Source organism: Apteryx mantelli, chromosome 5 (genome assembly GCF_036417845.1).
Source record: "Apteryx mantelli isolate bAptMan1 chromosome 5, bAptMan1.hap1, whole genome shotgun sequence".
NCBI lineage: Eukaryota > Metazoa > Chordata > Aves > Apterygiformes > Apterygidae > Apteryx > Apteryx mantelli.
This window is the reverse complement of record NC_089982.1, coordinates 43,122,812-43,142,468: the sequence shown is the minus strand read 5'-3', so window position 1 is coordinate 43,142,468 and position 19,657 is coordinate 43,122,812. Positions and strand designations below refer to the sequence as shown.

Below are 19,657 nucleotides of genomic sequence, written 5' to 3'. Positions count from 1 at the left end.
TCATCTACCCAGCCAGTCATTCCATCATAGAAGGCTATCAGATTAGTTAAGCATGATTTACCCTTGGTGAAGCCATGCTGACTACTCCTGATCACTTTCTTGTCCTCCACATGCTTGGAGATGGCCTCCAGGATGAGCTGCTCCATCACCTTTCCAGGGATGGAGGTGAGGCTGACTGGCCTGTAGTTCCCTGGGTCCTCCTTCTTGCCCTTTTTGAAGACTGGGGTGACATTGGCTTTCTTCCAGTCCTCAGGCACCTCTCCTGTTCTCCATGACCTTTCAAAAATGATGGAGAGTGGCTTAGCAATAACGTCCGCCAGCTCCCTCAGCACTCGTGGGTGCATCCCATCGGGGCCCATGGATTTGTGGGTGTCAAGTTTGCTTAAATGATCTCTAACCCACTCCTCCTCCACCAAGGGAAAGTCTTCCTTTCTCCAGACTTTCTCTCTTGTCTCCAGGGTCTGGGGTTCCTGGGGGCTGGCCTGAGCAGTAAAGACTGAAGCAAAGAAGGCATTCAGTAACTCTGCCTTCTCTGCATCCTTCATCACCAGGGCACCCACCCCATTCAGCAAAGGGCCCACATTTTCCCTAGTCTTCCTCTTGCTCCTGATGTATTTGAAGAAGCCCTTCTTGCTGTCCTTGACATCTCTCGCCAGATTTAATTCCAAACGGGCCTTAGCCTTCCTTGTCACATCCCTGCATACTCTGACAATGTTTCTATAATCCTCCCAAGTGGCCTGTCCCCCTTTCCACTTTCTGTAGACTTCCTTCTTCTGGTTGAGTTTTGCCAGGAGCTCCTTGCTCATCCATGCAGGTCTCCTACCTCCTTTGCTTGACTTCCTACTCATAGGGATGCACCGCTCTTGAGCCTGGAGGAAGTGATGCTTGAATATTAACCAGCTCTCTTGAACGCCCCTTCCTTCTAGGGCCCTAACCCATGGGATTCCTCCAAGTAGGTCCCTGAAGAGGCCAAAGTTTGCTCTCCTAATGAATACATATCAAGTGCTTGCAAAATCTGGACTGGTGATTACAGTTTTGGGCAGGCAATTTGGCACAGACACATTTCTACTGATAAATAAAACTGTCATTTTGAAGGCAGATGTATATTGCACTTCGCCTGAGAATTTGCCTTCATTCTCCCACAAAATAGTCCATCAATGCATTAGCTCAATTGTAACCTTTTTTTTTTTATTACTAGATGGACATATTTCACGTGTGGATGAGATATAGCTGGCAGCTCGTTTTTCCCTTGCAGTCAGTTTGATCTCATCCAAACTATTAACATAATTGCGTTCCAAGACAGATTTGCCAGTGGATGTGAAGTCAGCTCCCACTGACTCAACTGAGGACAAAACTCAGCCCGTAAGCAACAAAATAAATGTCAAATGGTACAGCCATCAAGTACAGAGAGCTGCTTTCTCTCTGTAAGAAATAGGTATGGAGGCAATATATTTATGAGACCAAGCAATCTTTGTAATGTTCTCCTAATTTTTATCAACATTTCTACTATGTAGTTGCAATTCACTTCTGTATTGCTTGTTTTATTATAAAATGAGCCTCTATACTACAAACATATTTTCACAAGTACAGTAACTGGAACAAAATGAAGACATACTTTGTTTCCAGGAAAAATATGCATAATACTTACAGCAGTAAGCCTTTAAAGCAAGTCTTCTTCCAACAGGAAAGTGTCCCCCAGGCAGATTTTACTACTCTAATTTTAATAATGTTAGGCTGTTTTGTAAACCAGGGAAATGGCTGGCAAACACTTCTGCAAGATTTTATCTAGAACAAATAATGAGAGCAATTTCCCATTTTTCATTTATATTACCAAATTCCATAAAATCTTCACAATGAAAACTGAAGTTCATGCACTTCTTCAGGTCACAGTTTGTCTATCAAACTGTCTCTGTGTCAACATATACTACAGCTAGGTGTCCCAGCACCCCCAGTTTTAATTGGCCCTAATGGGACTCATCGAAAGAGAATGAAGTTTCTTTGTAACCGAGTATGTTCACAGTATAAATGATATACAACCAAAACTTGCAAATATTTTAGTACATTAAGTACCCTAAGTCTAAGCTGAAGATATAGAAACAAAAAAAAAAAATTGTTATCCATACACATAAAAATGAAAAGTCAATGTAATTTATATAAGCAACAACCAAAACAATCAGTTTAGAATTATCCAACTTCTTACTACTCTATAAACTTATCTGCTGAATACAAGCTTGACGGCTCCAGTCAGGCCAAACTTCAACAGCCTCCCTCAAGCAGCCCTCCTTAGGAATACTTTTACCTCAATTACGCTTCCGCAAGCCTGTAAGGTATTGATGGGCTTTCCTCAAGACGTACTATGTGCTATTTTTTGGTGCACTAAGTTTTGGGGGTTTTTTTAAGTTATATTCCAAAAATAAAAAACAATCAATCCACAGGCCAATATATATACAGATGTACTAATTCATTTCAGATTTATAGTGCCGTGCGTTTACTGAAGAGCTATGAATTTCTATATTATGTAAGAAAACTGATCTAAAGATTCTCTTTGCAGGCTTTATTTCACAGAGTATTAGCAACTGTTCTGAAAAAGGCATGAACACAGGAAAGCAAAAGCCTAAGTTTAACCACAGATATAATACAGTATCATCAGATAAATGTGTCATATTGAATACAGAAATTAAAGAGCTAAATAATATGACCATGTGCAATATTGCTAAAACATAACAGGCCAATCATTTAACATCTTTATAAATTTGGCTGAAAGGTAAACATTTAATAATGGACCCAAATCCATGCTTCGACAGTCAGGATGAAAATAATACATATAGTTAAGACAAATTTTGCTCTGTGCACCCAATGGCAGAATTTGTTAGCTTGTATTTTCTTCCACAACGAACATCTATGTTTAACTACAGGAATTCTTTTGAATGGCAACAAGAGGCGAGAAGAGCCTCTCTTACAAAACAATATATGTGCAGAAAAGAGAGGAGTCAAAGAACACAGAAGCAATATAGTCCTTGCTACAAGAAAACGTATTACTAAATTCTCTATCAGTTACCATTTAAGAAAAAAAATATGCTATACTGACAATGTAGTGTGTTCCTTAACCAAACCCAGTTGTTGGGTAAAATCAGGGACAGAACTCCACTGAAGACAACAAATTGCATGGGATTATAACAGAGCTGAATTTGACCCTTCCCGAAAAGGCTGTTCTTGCTTCTGCAAGAAGCAAAGTGTGAACAACGCAGTTACTTTGACTTTATAAACTTGCATCATATATACTTCAAGACAACATTTTGTATGCTATCTGATCAGTTGTTTTATATTTGGCAAAAATATTTTTTCAAATCTATAACCAAAAGCATAATTTTATTATTCTCCCTGAGCAATTTTAACTACATTATACAGTAATACCTATTTTGTTGTTATGATTAAAAGATGTACAGAAACTGATCTGACCATAAATATTCAAGCTTACAATGCTTAATTACTCACCAAATTTACTGTCCAATGATGCAGGTATCCTTAAAATTTAGTTTCTATCTTTTTCTGACACAGACTTTAAAAACCATATGTATATGTTTTATATGCACATATATTCATGTATGTTGCCCTCTGCACCATTGAAGTCCCTCTCCTTGGAGCTCAAAAGTCTAATAAAGGAGATGCATTTCTTCATTTATTACATGGCACTATTTGCCACATTTTTAAAATGGCCACATTTTTAACTGGGGACACTGACAATACTGCTGCATTAACAATCAACATTCCCCCAATATATTAGTTAAAATCTTACATTTCGTGCAACATTCCCAAAAGATGAGAAAGTCATTGGCTTCTCACCAGTGTCTCTCTTGAGAGCTGCAGCCAGAGGAACAGGAACCTCTTCTCCCTGTTCCTCTGAATGAAGAGGAAACATGGGAAAGCACAGCAAGCACAGAACTGACTCAGTAGCAATACAAAGGGCAAAATGGATTCGCCGGGGGGAAAGAGCACTGGGAATAACAGACTTGCCAACTTCCAGCTTTCCAAAACCAGGACCTAAATATCAAAAAGTTGCCCCCACAAAATGATACTGCAGCGTAGTCTCAGCCTCAGCCCCTTTCCTTCCACCTTCCTGCAGGCGGCTCACAGAAACCTCCACCTCGTCAGCCTCCCCAGGGCTGAGCCCCACATTGGGCAGGGATCAGCATGGGGAGCACTAGCCAGCAGCCCAGAGGAGCTCCGGTCAGGAAAGGCTTAGTTGCCTTTACAAGGAGGACTGAAGCAAGACGGCTACCAAATTCTAACAGTGCCAACCATTTCCTGTGAATCAGAAACTGTTTTTGTCTTGGATACATATGACGAAATAGGCCAAAAATTATTAAACACTGTCCCAATATCTCTTCTATTATAGAGAAAGACTATTAGGAAATGCTGTATAGAAAATTTCACTAAGTTTCCTTTGAGACAGCTGTAAATTTCTTCCATGTCAAATGTAGGTAAAGTGAAAAATATAGAAGCTATCATCTGAATGGAAAGTTTGGTGCTGTGGCTTTAATTTAATTTAGAGCTAAGATTCTGAATGTTTTGGTTTTTAATGGATATGTTAGCGAAAATATAGGGGAGACAACAAATAATAAAAGGAAAATGATTTTAAAATCCTCATCTGTACACAGAACAAGAAAGATGCATCATATATGGAATTACCACTTAATAGGATGTTTGTGACTTATGTTCCACCATATATATATATATTTTTTTAAGAGGCATACAAAAATTCTATATTACACTATTTTTATACTCTACAATAAAACTATATTTAGAACTTCAGCATGTATACCAATTCACATGATATACAGCCTTGAGGAAAAAACAGGAAAATAGTTATTGAACTGAATGCTGGTTTAAAAGACCTCATTTTAAATACACTTTGGTACTCTCTGTAAGGCACACTGTACTATTTTTCATTGTATTAAAAGAATTTACACCTACATGAAAATCCTGCACCATAGCATACTCCAGTTCTTTAACACTCCTTAATTCCTGTGGAAGTTTACATTCACAAACATCAATGCACCTACCCCTCCTCCCTAGCACAAAAAGTGCTTGAATGCACAAAAAGATGCCTGCATTACAACCTTCGGTCCCACGGTGCGAAAGGCTAGGCCTTTCTCCCTGCTACAGGGCTTTCTGACATTTGCTCCGCTGGCCTCTAGGAACTGTAACGAGTACCCTCCAGACTCAGGGGGGAGCTGCAGGATGTGTTCCCAAGCACGGCATGGCACGCGGCCAAAGGAGTAATTTAGCAGAGTTTTTGGCCAAGCAGGAAGGTGTTCCATTTCTTCTGCCATTCACTGAGACCCACAAGGAAACTGAGACAGGAAGTCAGACTTCCAGATAACAGGAGTGTTCCTAATGATGTACTTTGGCTCACAACTCGCAACAGTTCCTCTATGCTCGCCCTTGCTACAACATCTTCCTATATAATTTCTCACTCTAGATGGGGAGTAACAGAAAAAAGCATTTTAAATGAGTTTTCATTTGCATCCAATTCAAAGCGCCCAGTTAAAACTGCAATGACTACTATATCTGCTTCTGCATCATTTATGAACAGCAACTAATTGTTTTATTCCCGAGTAAACGTCTCAAGAAACACAAATCAATTAAAAAAAAATGAGGACACTACTTTATCATAAAAGAAAGAAATACCTTCATTGGTTGCTGTGGATCACTGCCCCGGGCAGAGCTCCCTACTGTACAGTCCACACCACAGCCCAGCTAACACAATCTAGGGCCAAGAACATCACTGATGCAGGTTCTTCTACATCTCATCTGCCTTACCTTGTGTGGCAGGAATGGAGATAAACGTAAATGAATGAACATGCTAGATAGTGTTATTGTAGCTATGGTGGTCCCAAGAGATGAAAAAATCAAGGTTTGCAAGGAAAGGCTATCTTTTCTTAGACCAGCCTAACAGAGAAAATGGAAATCTAACTTTGAGATACAGTCTTAATAAACCATAGCATTTTACTAGGCATTTTACAGCCAGTGAACAATCTAAAGCAGCATGCCAAAGTAGAAATAAAAGATCTGTGTTAGGACAATTCATCCATATTTATCTGAATGACATGTCGTAACAAAATACCACCAGGAGTTTTGATACGCCTATCATTGTTTTAATTAAAAGTTACTACCTTAGCAGTGTCTGAATACAGAGAGCGTTTTGATCTCCAGTCAAAATGCACTCAGAAGTTCATACTGGAAGCAGCCTATCTACAGCTGCACAGAGCTAAGCACAGGATAATTTACATCTCTTCTGCATCTCAATTTTCAACCTGGTTACTTGGGTTCCCCTGGTAGATGACCCATGCAGATGCCCGTTTATTCCAGATGACTAGTTTGAGTACCTAGCAATTACAAGTACCAGCCTGAAACACAGGCACCTTTGTGGCTTGTCAGACAAACAGGAAGAAGAACAAAATCCAAAACAGACTATGAAGACAGGAGGCAGGAATGCTGCACTGGCTGGCGGTGCGCTGGGGGAGCGACTGGTCCCACGCTGTAGCTGTGTCAGCGCAGGAGCACATGGGCACCTTTCTGAGATCCTGTCAGCACATGCACATGCTCCTTCGCAGTGGATGGCCAGCTGTTGAAAGCATTTATCTTGATATCAGAGCAGCCATAAAGAACTAAAAGGAATCAGAATCGATTAGCACAGAAGAATGAGGATGTTAATTTGTTTCTTTAGCACATGCAAGTGGCTTCAAAATCTTATCTAGATCCTTCCCGGTTTCTGTGGTATCTGCTCATCAGAAGGAGAACAGAAGAGAACTTCACTGATATGACCTAAAACATTTTAGGTCAATGAAGCCAAAGCAGAGTACATGATTCTCCTCCGTCTAAAAACTTATGTAGTTAGAAATTTGTATTATTATTTTTTTTTATTATTTTTTTTCCTTAAGGCCTTTAGCTTGAACTTGTTCATACTTAGGGAAGACACAGGAAAGGTTTAGATTTACAATCAGGTCTTCCCAAATAATTCAGGAAGCCTTTGACTTCCTATACATCCTTGGGACTAGCACGACTAGACCAAAGAATCATCATAAATATAGTATATGTGATAGAATTCTGTACCATACTCCAAATAAAACTAATGGGCATTTTTTTTCATCTCAAAAAAAACAAAATATAATTTTGTCCAAGTTAAAAAAAATCATTATGACTTTAGCTGGCTGTATGCACTATTGACTCTAATCACTGTAAAATAGCATGCATTTCTTTCTAGCACAGCTCTGACTCCCTCAAGACTTGCATATCTCCATAAATGCAGGTTTTTATCAGGGAGATGTCTCCATATTTTAGCGCTTTTCCATAACACAAAAAAGGACCTATGTTATAAGTTTTCTCTGACCCAAGTTTCACTGCAATAGATATAATGACTGTGAACCTAACACCATCAGTACTACAATTCACACTTAATTCGGCTGCTTCCAAGATAGAGATACTATGAATGAAAACTTCCAAAGAGCCCCAATCAAATCTCTGTATTTTCATCCATACTCCACGTGTGAAAAGGTTTCATCCCTAAGAATGCAGATAAAGGATGAAAAAAAAAGAAATACCTCTCCTGTCCTCTCTCAGCTCAACCTCTCCCATACTTCTTAAGTGTATCAGGGATCAAGGGATCTATGAGATATAAAAGGAAAACCTTTTCATGATGGGCAAAGATTTCTCTCCTTCATTTCCCTGCTAAACAATTCCAGAAAACTCCATGACTAAAGCCAAGTAAAGGACTTTCTTCAAACAAGAATCCTCAGTCTAGCCTCATTTGTCATCTGCAGTTTTCACTCAGGACATGATTAAAGTTTAAGAAACACACTCAGACAACAGCAGAAAGAAAGTAGAAGTTTGAGAAACACAAAAGCAGCCCACTATGTGGTTAAATGCAGGTTTTGCATTGAGTTAGACTATCCCATAAAGATACTTATGCCTATACTGCAATCTAGAGTTTTTTGCACTCAAGACAAACTACATGAAGTTTTAGGAAAAGATACACTTTTTCTGCTCTCTTTATTTTTAACTAATTTAACTAATTCTTCCAGTTACTAAATCAATGGAAATACTAGTATAGCTGTTCCTCCAAATTCCTTCCCCTGGTTTTCCAAGATCACCTTTGCTTCTAACAGCCCCTGCGTTACACTGAATCAGGAAATATTTTAATTTTGAGGTAATACAAATTAGTAAAGAGAGATTCAATGTTTGTCATGGTGCATGATTTGGCTGATATCATTAAAACTATATTGACACTAGTATCATATACCTGCAATATTTTGTCACAAATGGCTTATTTTTGACTTTTCATTTCTTGAAATTACACAGACAAGGAACTTCACGTGCAATTGCAACCACCATATTCATCAGTCTTTAGCCATTCATCACGTCGAACAACTAATAAAGTAGTCAGCTATGACAAGAAGAAACCTATCTCTAAAGATTGAGAAACATTTGCAGTAATCTAAATCCAATTTTATCCTGAGGCTTCTTATGAGGGGGCAGGGGAAAAAAAAAATCAGATGCTCTTGCAAGCTGCTGGATTTTTTTCACACCCCGGTCCAGCAAGAAAGAACCTGCAATCACAAGGTCACTGAATGTAAGATTTCATGATACTACTGCAATAGTGATGACAACTATAGAAATACTGGGGCAAAAATCCAACTGCCTTCACTAATGTGCTTGAAAAACATGCGAACACATGAATGCAAGTAAGTCACAGATGAAATACACAGGAGTAAATTAGTCAACTCTACACCTTATTACTTATTTACCTATAAATATTATCTCTAAAGTAACTGCAAGCATTCCTACTGTGTTCAATAGACTTTAGATTAGGCTCAATATACAGATAAACATGGTGTTTCCCAGCGTAAACAAAAAAATACGCCCACATAATCAGTATATGCAACTTTAAAGATCCTATACAGATACTTCTACATACCTCTGTGATTCAGTAATGCTTCCTTAGGTATTCAGACAAGCATGTATATTACTGACCTTACACATGTGTTTAAAGATAAGCATGTAAGTGCTCCATTGGATCCATACAAATCTATATACATTAGGTAAATGGGGTTTTTTTTGTGTTTGCACAAATTCATTTTCATGAAATACAGTTGTTTGATGCATGTATGGTCACAGTGGGCTTTGAATTTCATTCACTTCCCAAAATAGCCAAACTGCATTCATCTTTTGGGCATGCTACAAGGCCTGAGTTTCTGAAATAGCATTTGGGAAGGGCTGAGGAACAAAGGAACTGCAACCCTGGAGCATATCCAAGGTCCTGTCTCTGACAGCAGTCACTACCAGCTGCTTCAGAGAAAGAAACAAGAATCTGCAGTAGGTGGACAAGGATAATCTTGCCACACGTTAAGGCTCATCCTGGTTTCTAGCTGCTAAAGACTGGCTTAAACTCTGAAGCTTGAAGTTTAATATCCACTTGAAAATGCTATCACTGTTAATTATAAGAGGTCTGGATATTCCTGCTATCAATCTAAATGTTAAATCCCCTATCTTAACACTGCCTCAATAACGTCCTATAGCAGACTTTCAATCTAAAAGTTGTGTAAAAGAAAAAAAAAAAACCACATCTCAGTGTCTCAGTTCTGAATTCACCACTTTGCAATTTAACAAAACACTAAGAGCAGAAGCAAAAATCTTATTTTTTCTTGTACAATTTTGTATATTGTATGTGTTTATCATGTCCTTTCTCTTTAATTTTCTGTTTTTGAAGGTGGACTTTTTTTAATCCTTTTCCATTAAATAGTTTTCCAGTAACCTTAATTATTTCAGTGAACCTTTAGGGAATAAAACACATATCAGTATGAATCTGGTTCATTAGTTATTTATGGCTTTAGGCTTTTTTGTCTGAGGGTGTTTTTTTTAATATAAATTCCTTTTACAGCATGAAAGATTATATTGGTATTCAAAACAATGTCATTAAGGCATATCAGTAACAACTAAATAAGGATTCTAGAATTTAGTTCTGAATCCATTCTTTTTTAGCTGCATGCTTAGAGAAAGAAGAAGCAGCTTTTATGATGACAAGATAGGGTAAATAGACAGATTAAAGATCTTGGTATTAAAATGAAGATGACCACAAAAACGTGTGTAATATGTCTTTGTAATGACGCTGGCAGTTCTGGACTGGAACACACAATGCTCTTAGTCAGAAGAGGGCTAAGCAGATTGCCTGGACAGAAAATACCGAACTTATCAGTTATGTATATCTATATGTATATACACCTTTACAAGGGATGTACACAGTTAATTATAAATATGGAAACAGTTTTCAAGTAACTAAGCTTAAGCTTCCCCCCCCCCCCAAAAAAAAAAAAACAAGAAAAAAAAGAGGTAAGAGTACAATGATAGGAGAAATGTTGAGTAAGGGGTAAAAGTATATTTGGTGGTATAAGTAAAAAATGAAGATGCAGGCAAATTTGTTATAAAGACATTTTACCAGATGGAGAAATTGGGCAGTTCATCATCATGTTCTCACACCCGCAGAGTTGTTCTAAAACTACTCTTCATGAAAGCAAATATAATTGGCTGTGCAAGTTAAACTGTTTAAATAAATCTGGATATTATGTAAGGACCATCTGAAATGATTTTCCTCTCTTATCTGAGCACATCATCTGGAAAGATACAGAAACTCTGTGTCTTGGCCACTATTTCTAGAATTGATGTGCCCTGTTGAGAATTCCTTCTACTTTATTGCGGGAAGTGGTAAAATTTTAGATCTTCAGTGGGACAAGATTCCCATGACTTCAAGAATGCACCTAACATCTATTAAAATGTTAGACACCAATAAAATGTGCTCTTTTCTTTGGTAACAGTTAGAGGTGTTACTAGGGAGATGTTTAACTATTGCTACTAACATCAGAATAAAGTAATCCATATGTACAGCTCCTTAGATACTTTACTCTCAGCTGATGTACATGCCCCACCATTTCTTCCAAGATATTTAAACTACATAATATATTTTCCAATATCCAAGGACTACAATGTGGCTGAAGAGGTACTAGCACCTTTTAAGCACAGGAATCTCTTTGCCTTTTCAATTTTGTAGGAAAAAGGCTGAAATTCATCCAGGTAGCAAAATAGCTATTTTTCAAATCCAGATTCAGTTGCACTGAAAGTTTAAACATATTTCTTTTGCATTTTTGTGTCCTGATTTTGATGACTATTTGCTGATTAGATAAGAGTTTCAATATTCATCATTCCTTACTGTAATATTAAAAATTCAATACTTGGTCAATGACATAGTAGAATACTAATCCAGAGACCTCTGTTGGTCTGAATCCTGATGAGATGTACCTTTAGACTGACAGTGACAGTCACAGCAGAGCTGAACTTTATTCTGCTGGATTGCACCAACATTTTAAGCATGATTTATGGCTACTTTAAAATTAAAACTCCCATGTAACTTGCATAAAAAAATATATTTATGCTTAAATTCCTAGTGTTTCAAGTAACAGGAATCGTTGATAAGAACATTCATGTGTTTTAAATGACTAAAAGAACCCCTCAGACCAGGAATTGCATGAAATAAAATTCTGCAATTCATCAATGCCTATAAAATTTCAAAATCAATTTGTAGTCAGTTATTGGTCTTCTTGTCAATAGACTTCACCTCCATAAAGTATATATAGCAAAGAAGTTGGTTAAATACACACTACGCATCCCCTGATGCATCGTATTTCACATACCTCAAGAAAAGAAAATTAGGAGCTATTTTAGAATAAAATTGATTTTATGCTGTTTAGGTCTTGACAGTCACTGTTTTTAAATATTGAAGGAAAAACCCACAAACCTACATTTTGGAGTATTATTGCTCTGTAAGAGCTCTCTGATTATGCTCAAATATTCTCAAGCATCTGATACTCACAGATTTATTGTCACTCAAAATTTGCACTTGCAGGCCATTACTTGGGCAGAAATCCCAACAAAAAAAAAAAAGAGATTATCTGTATGAGTAAGAACTGCCTCTGCAGCAATCTGCAAGTGCAGCCACTCACTCAGGTTGCACACCTGCTCAGGGTTGCACACAGAAACTCCCCACATGTCCCTGGCCCTGCCTCTACATTTACATTCCCCATCTCAACCTGTCCTAGTCTATTATTATTCATACTAGCTTTATATTAAAGTACTTCTAGTACTGTTATTTCAATTGCTCAGCAAGGACAGTCTCCACTTCAGATCTTGATATTTATGGACACGCATCCAACAGCAACAGAAGGTTCATGTATGTGTTCCATACAAATATTTGTAGTTGGATACTTCAGGGTTTTCCATGAACTGTTTAATTGATCACCAACAGCCCACTAAGCAAGTAGATGCTATGCCCCTGAGACATGCTGGTCATGTACAGCCCAATCCTCCTCCATTTCCAGCTGTGGGCAGAGGTGGCCCATTTCTTTGCTTCAGAACTAGCAAAGAGAAACAAGGTATATGAGCCAGCATAACTTCTTGCAGCAGAGGATAATTCTACAGAAAGCCTGATGAGGAGCTAGAAGTTATACTTGGAGAGAATTGCCAACCTGCAAGCAAGAAAAGAACAGGTCAAGCACAAGAGGAGGACAAAGTGACTGGACAGACAGCACAGGGAAAAGCTGAAAGTCCATTCAGTGGAGAAGAATAACCAAGAAACAAGGAAGCTTTTCATAGGAACAGTGAAGTATGTTTAGAGATGATCCAGGAAAAAACCAGAAGACGAGTAAGGTGATGAAGAATAAACATACATTAAAAGATTAACTACTATCATTTGCTTTCTTTAGCAAAGAAAAAAAAACATTATCCTAGGAAGAGGGAGCTAAAAGTACCCAAAGACTTCCCTAGTCACACTTGCAGTTGTTACAGCTTTGCAGGGATGTACTAGGATGGTGAAGAGAGGTTGTTTGTGATCATGAGTGGAAGGACCGGACTTCATTCAATAACAACTAGGACCAAGTAGACTAGACAGACCATAAGGAGGCTAAGAAAAGTCAGAAAAATATTATGAAATGCTGCCCATGCTACTGAAAGCTTTGAAATCCCAGAGCTTAGGTTTGCTCTGGAATATTCTGAGAATCATCTACCCTTCAGATATGCTAAAAATACAGAATGCTGTATAACCATAACATTTTCAACATTCTGTAAACCTATTTTTCATCAGTCTAAAGCTAGACTATAAAAACCTATTTCAGTTTAAGAATAAATATACATTCTATAAACAAAGCATAGAGATTTCTCCCCTTGTTTAGCTTGTTCATTGTTATTAAATTTAGAGTACCGCAATGCATCCAGAAGGAAAAAAAAAAGTCCATTTTCCTCCACAACATCCCCTGTGCCTGTGAAAGCCAGAAGTTGGCTCTTCCATTTTACAGCCCTTCTGTCAATACCCTGCACCACAGACGTGACCCTTTCTCTCCAAAAAAGAAGTGAAAGGAATTATGTCATAAGCCTATCAGCCTTGTTTTCCAGAGGGGCAGTAAGAATGACATAAGGCAGACATCCAGGTGTGGTCAATGTTTCCTAGCTTGCCTGGGGACCTGATTCCAAGCTCAATTAGATTTGTCAATTAGGCTTGTTTTGCCGTGATGTAATACTGCTCCTTGCAGGTCACTTGTTTGACACACTGGAAATATATTCAGAAACAGATCCCTACGGAAAGAAGTCTGGACATGAAACTGGGCCTTTTGAACGGAAGGATATTCACAAAGTTAGAATGGCAAATATATTTTTTCAGTATTGTTTTTCCACAGTTTCACTACTGAAATAATCTTTTCAGTAAAGAATTGAGGAGGAAAAGAACTTTATGTTCACACCAATCTGTTTTAAAAGTTTTTGAGATACCACACTAAAGGGCATTATGTAACACTTAAAATAATGGTGGAGAACTGTAAAAGGAAATATGATTTAAAAACTACATTTTTCAGTAGTCTAATTCACTCTAGAAGTTTATCGACAGCAGGATAGATGCTGTTTGGGACAGACCATTTCAGAAAGCCTGTTTCTGTTTCAGTTGCCTATACTGCACCCATTTACCACATGAATAGTCACAGCTTGGTCAATCTAGCAAGTGATATTAACAGTACATCCTCTATAATAATAGTAAACTGCACATTGTCTTTCAGAATGCACTGCATAACTGAAATATAAAGGCAAAAGATCTCAACTGCTTAAGTTACGCAACAGATTCAAATGTATAATGAGAAGTCTTAAGAACTTTCATATTATCAGATTGTGTATTGACATACTTACAGCCGAAAACACATGTATGCCAGAATACAGAATACAAAACTAAAAATATCCTAGAAGTATACAAGTGTTTTTTACAACAGTAATGAACAAAAGTTAGATTGCAGTTACAGATGACACTATATAATAATTATACTTAACATTTACCTTCAGCTTTTTCCTGTTCAGATACTTTACAGATACCATACATAACTAGGTTCCTCACCTGCGTGACGTAAGTACTAATACGTCTGTTACAGAAAATCAAAAAAAGTTTTTAAAAGGAGTGAAACCAAATGAGTTGCTTAGATTCTCACAAGAGTGAGAAATGAAAGCAATGAGGAAGATCTTACTGTTCATACTCTTCACTTATTCTCAAACAGGCACACATATATAAAACAGAATTTGTTCGTAGTCAAAGAACAGCAAGCTAATCAACTGCCAAGTTACCAACCTGTGAAGATAATTGTTCACCTTTATTACTACTCTTTTGACATTTATTTCTAACTTTACTGAAAAAACAAAATGAAGAGCTTCTATTCCAAGGCAAGCAGTTCATGCATAATTCAAAAAAAATCCCAACTAAATGTTTGCGTTAAAAAAAAAAAAAATCCAAATTCTAACTATTGTGAGAACGTAAACATTTCAGTGAAGTTCTCCTCAGGAAAAGTTTCCCCAGTGCAAGACAGAATTTCTGGTCCAAAGACCAAGACCCACAACAGTGAAAAACAACAGATCAAGGAATTCAAATTCAAACCTATTCTCCAAATATTTAATCATTTTTAGGAAGTGAAATGCCTAAAAGAAAGTAGTAAAAGAGACTAATGTCAGCATAGCCAGCAGTCTGGCAGCTGGACCAGTCCCCAGTAACGTGAATATGCAACAAAGCAGAGACTTGTTGTCTAATCTCCCACAGTTCAGGAGAATATCCTAACTGGGGGGAAGAAAAAATCCTATCTTTTCTTTTAAGCAAAGAAAACAAAAGCTTTCAAAAAACCTTTAATATCAGCTTAGTGCAAACTCCAAGCAATTACTGCAGGATGGGAAATCCTTTTTCTACCCATCTCACTAAGTATCTCAACAGATATCTTTGGTTCATTATAACCTGTTGTAAAAAAAGGGGGGGGGAGGGGAGAGGCACAAAAAACAATCTTGGGACTCCAGAGATAAATGTGAGTGCTATAATCTGAAAAGCTTGACAGTACCCATTTAAACCTAATTTGGCATTTTATTTTTTGGAGCAATACTCGATTTATACAAATGTTCATCTGTGCTCTTAGATTGTTTAAAGCCTAACATTGAAACGAATATGATATCCCCAGTTTCACATCTTCCGGCAAATTAGATCTTGGAAGATGAACTAAGAATGCCTTATACTTGAACTCCACAATGGTAAACACTGAGGGCAATATCCTGCAGAGAGACACAAGGAAATATCTGAGACATCAGAAGCACAGAAACTGCGTTACATCACATCCCGCTGTTACAGCATGCCAGGATACTTGTTAGAAGGAGAAGTGGCATGACCAAAAATTCATATGCAGGTTAAAGGTCTGCAGACAAACACACAGGAAACCGCACAGCTCATCAACTTAATCCGTGCAATGTCGATAGCTTCCTTACCAGCCCTCTTCTCCTGAGCACGGTCACAACAGCGTTTCCCCAGGCCCTCCTTCCACCGAGTCCCCTTGCTCTAAAGGTGCCTGCCTTTAGGACTGAACTTTGCTTTGTTGCATAAAACGGCTGCAGTTTTAGGTATAACCAGAGACTCCGGTTCCAGAAACAACTCATAACCTTACTGTGCATCTATCAGACTGTTATCTCTAGATTTCTATTTTCATGAAGGGAAACATTGTATTGTATCACATAAGAAAAGGTACTTTTTTGCCTCTGCGGCATTTTGCACCACACCATTTTCAGAAATTTTGTAAGCCGAAGGAACGTGACGATTCTAAGCACACTAGCAAAAAGGATCCCTTTCTTAATGTCTTCCTATGAGCTGTAATTCTTATGAGAATGTTAAAATACGCATGGAATACCTATAATGTCTTACAGGGTATTTCTCTGTTTCTGGTAAATTTATCCAGCTCTCCTAAAAGGCAGGGGAAGAGAGGGGAAAGGGACTTACCAAAAGATGTGGACACTGAAGATTGAATCAACAGAGCTATGACTATAAAGAGTTATCTATATAGAACTATAACTATATGTAATCTAGATCTGAGGCCTGGTGTACTGTCCTTTATGGCACAAGAACATTTTCTTATGTGGTCTATAGAATAAAAAATTAAGCAGCAAGCACTAATGACTAGAGAAAAGCAGAATGCAAATGACTTTTTAAATATATGTAAATCCATCTTGCATCAGCATATTTGGGGAACCTTAGTTGTGGTTGCTTTCAAAGCATTCAATTTGCTTACAAATTACAATAGGTTAAATTATCCTAGCAGGTCTATGAAGTCTGCTATGCAACTCTGGAGTTTTTGAAGTATGTTACTACGTAAAGCAATAGCTGACTTTGGGTGTTGCCTCATTTTGCCACGCTGCAGAAATTCACTTGTATCTGACTCCTAACTGTTATCAGCCTGAGTAGCTACAAAAAACACTTCTACAACCTCAGCTGCAGGCCCTGGAGATGCAGCAAAAGTGAGTGTTAATTATATCTAACATACAAATTTTGCATACAGTGAACACAATTTTAGAAGTATTATCTTATCTTGTTAACTTACACACGCTACCATACAGATTTAAGCGTGAACAACTCACACTTCTACGTACGAAGTCTGACTCTGTCCTTCTTTAGGGCTTCACTGTCGAAGTCATCCTAAGAGCAGGTATCAGTAAAATTACTCACAGGAGTCCTATATCCCCCCCGCCCCAGATGGTAAGACCTGACCTAACAAGAACACACAGCTAGGTTATGAACCTAAAAGAGACTGAGCACCCACAATTCCCATCAACTTTGATGGGAATTGCAGTTAGTCAATATACTTTCCACATCAAGACTAATGTAGCCTTTAAGGAAGGAAAAATAATTGGGAAATACTGTCGGAGGATCAGCTTCATTGATGTATAAAGCTTTCTAATTTTGATTAAAAATGATTAGTGCATGGTACACACCCAGTCTGCAGTGGTACGTAACATGCAGTCTCATTTCTGAAGAACTACCACACACTAAAATTAATGAATGTGCTCTTCAGCAAACAGAAAACTCTGGAAGTGATTACTAACGGGAACTACATACAACTAACCATCCACGTCAACCTGTCTCTCATCACAGTAGTATCCTAAGCACCTCACATATCAGTAGCAAGAATTTTATGGCTAATGTTTTGTAAAATATTTAAAGGGACCAAAAAGGATATCTCCTTTCTCTGAGCAAAGCCAAATGATGGCAGGGAACTGTCAACGCTAACCATATTCCACCGTTTCTTACAGTCATCTTTCTTTCATACATAAGTTTAAGACACTTACTGTCATGAATTATAATTTTTTTGTTACTTCCATTGTGAAGAAAGAAATACTTAAAAAATCCCACAGCAGACAAAGTAAATACATGTATTTCTCATTAAATAAAATGATATATATGAATCTTCCTAAATTACAGACCAGAAAGAAGAGCTCAAATTAATTATGGCAAGTTACTTATGTACATTTATTTGTGAGTGCTAATTGGAAAAAAAATAATGTTTTGTTCGCAGTTGCTTCTGCTCATTTTGAACTTGGGCATTCCTCAGTTGTAAGCAAGTAAGACCTAGCAATTCACACTTAGGAGCAAAATATTTTTGTGATTAGAAAAACATAGTGTCTGCATATTTGGCATATATGTTCACCACATTCTCCTCAATAAATTAAACAAAACCACACAGACATAGTGAACACAACCTTTGGCTGAACTAGTTTTCAAAATATAAAATAACTAATTAATGCAAAAGAGGCTGCTGGAAAACTTAAGTACTTATTTAACACTAGAGCTGTTGAGAATGGACCACCACCACTGTTGTTCATAACATATTTTGAAAAAAAAAAATACCTATGAGCAAGATGCACTTGTTTACTGAAATATCAGTGAATCTGGTTCCTCTGCAGCCAGTGAGGACTGACCGCCGTGAACTTTAGTGGACAGCCACTGTACCTGGCACGAAGGAGGCTGAGGTCCTCAGTCAGTAACATAAGACTTCTAGAAAAGAGCGCTCATCGGCTCTGCAACGTGACAAGGCGCTAACTTCACTCCTCCTATAAAATTTAGGAAGGGGCCGCAGACGCAACGCGGGGCACCACCGCGGCCGCCCCCACGGGCGGGACGGACACCGAACCGCAGCGAACACGGGCGCGCTAGCACCCGCGCAGGCGTGAAGTCGCGCGGCCCCCGGCCCTGTGGCTACCCAGACAAATACGCGCAGGGCCCCCGGGAGCGCGGTGCGCCGGGGCGGCAGGTTGGGGCGCAGGGAGGCAGGGACGGGGGGGCGCGGGGAGGAGCCGCACGGCCGCGGCGCCGCCCGCGGGGCGCTGCGAGGGGGGACGCGGCCGCGGAGCCTCCGAGGTGCCCGCGGAAACTTGCGAGTCGGCGGCAAGTTGGGGCATCCCCGGTCCGGCTCTGCCCTCCCTCGGGCAGGAGCGAGCCCCGCCGCGCACCGAGCCCCGCCAGGCAGGCAGCCAGCCGCGGGGCAGTGGGGGCAGGGAGGTAGGGATCCCTTCCTCGCCTCGCTGGAAGCGCCAGCAGAGCGGGAAGTCCCCGGAAAGCAGGTCCTTGCCCCAGGTGGCCGGGTAGCAGGTGAGCCCCGGGCTGCCCTCACGCACCCGCCACCAAAATAAAATAAAGCCGAGACAAAGTCACCATCTGGGGGAGGGGGTGGGGGAAGCTGTATCAGGCGTGGAAGTCACTTACCGGCTTTACAGGGATCCTTATAATCTATCGCCTCCGCTTTATCCTCCTCGGTGAAATCGTAAGTGTAGTCGTAATCGAGGCCAGAGCAGGAGGAAGGCTTCCCACAGAAAGTCCACCCAGCCAGCCACAGTGCCATCCTCCAGCAAAGCATTTTCATCCTCCCTCGGGCAGAGAGGTGGCGGAAGGGGTGCAGATGAATTAGGAGGACGGTTCAGCTGTCCACGCCGACTTGAAAAAGGAGGGTAAGGGATGGAGGAACCCCAGGGTTTTTTTGTTTGTTTGTTTGTTTTGTTTTTTTCCTTCTCCACCTAGAGGCTCCTCTGAGAGACTGTGCTCTCTAGGTAGCCCCAGCCAGACGGGTGCAACATAGAGAAAGGAGACTGAACGCCGCGGCCCCTCCTCGCCCCCACCCCCGCCACCTCGCAGGGGAGAAGTTGCCGGGTGTGTGGGTGGGCGCGGGGGTGGACTCAGGCCGGGAGATCCTGTCTGTCAGGGCGTCCCTTCGCCTCTGTCAAAGCC

General features: G+C 39.5%; 1 protein-coding gene across 1 annotated transcript in view; it reads right to left on the bottom strand.

The window, feature by feature from the left end:
• Positions 1-19,305, bottom strand: part of TLL1 (tolloid like 1) — a 144,306-nt gene extending 125,001 nt beyond the window's left edge. The window contains exon 1 of the mRNA XM_013942199.2: positions 19,139-19,305. Within this exon, the coding sequence (XP_013797653.1) occupies positions 19,139-19,295 (157 nt within the window). The 5' untranslated portion in view covers positions 19,296-19,305. The remainder of the gene's footprint in view (positions 1-19,138) is intronic.
• Between the last annotated feature and the right edge of the window lie 352 nt (positions 19,306-19,657).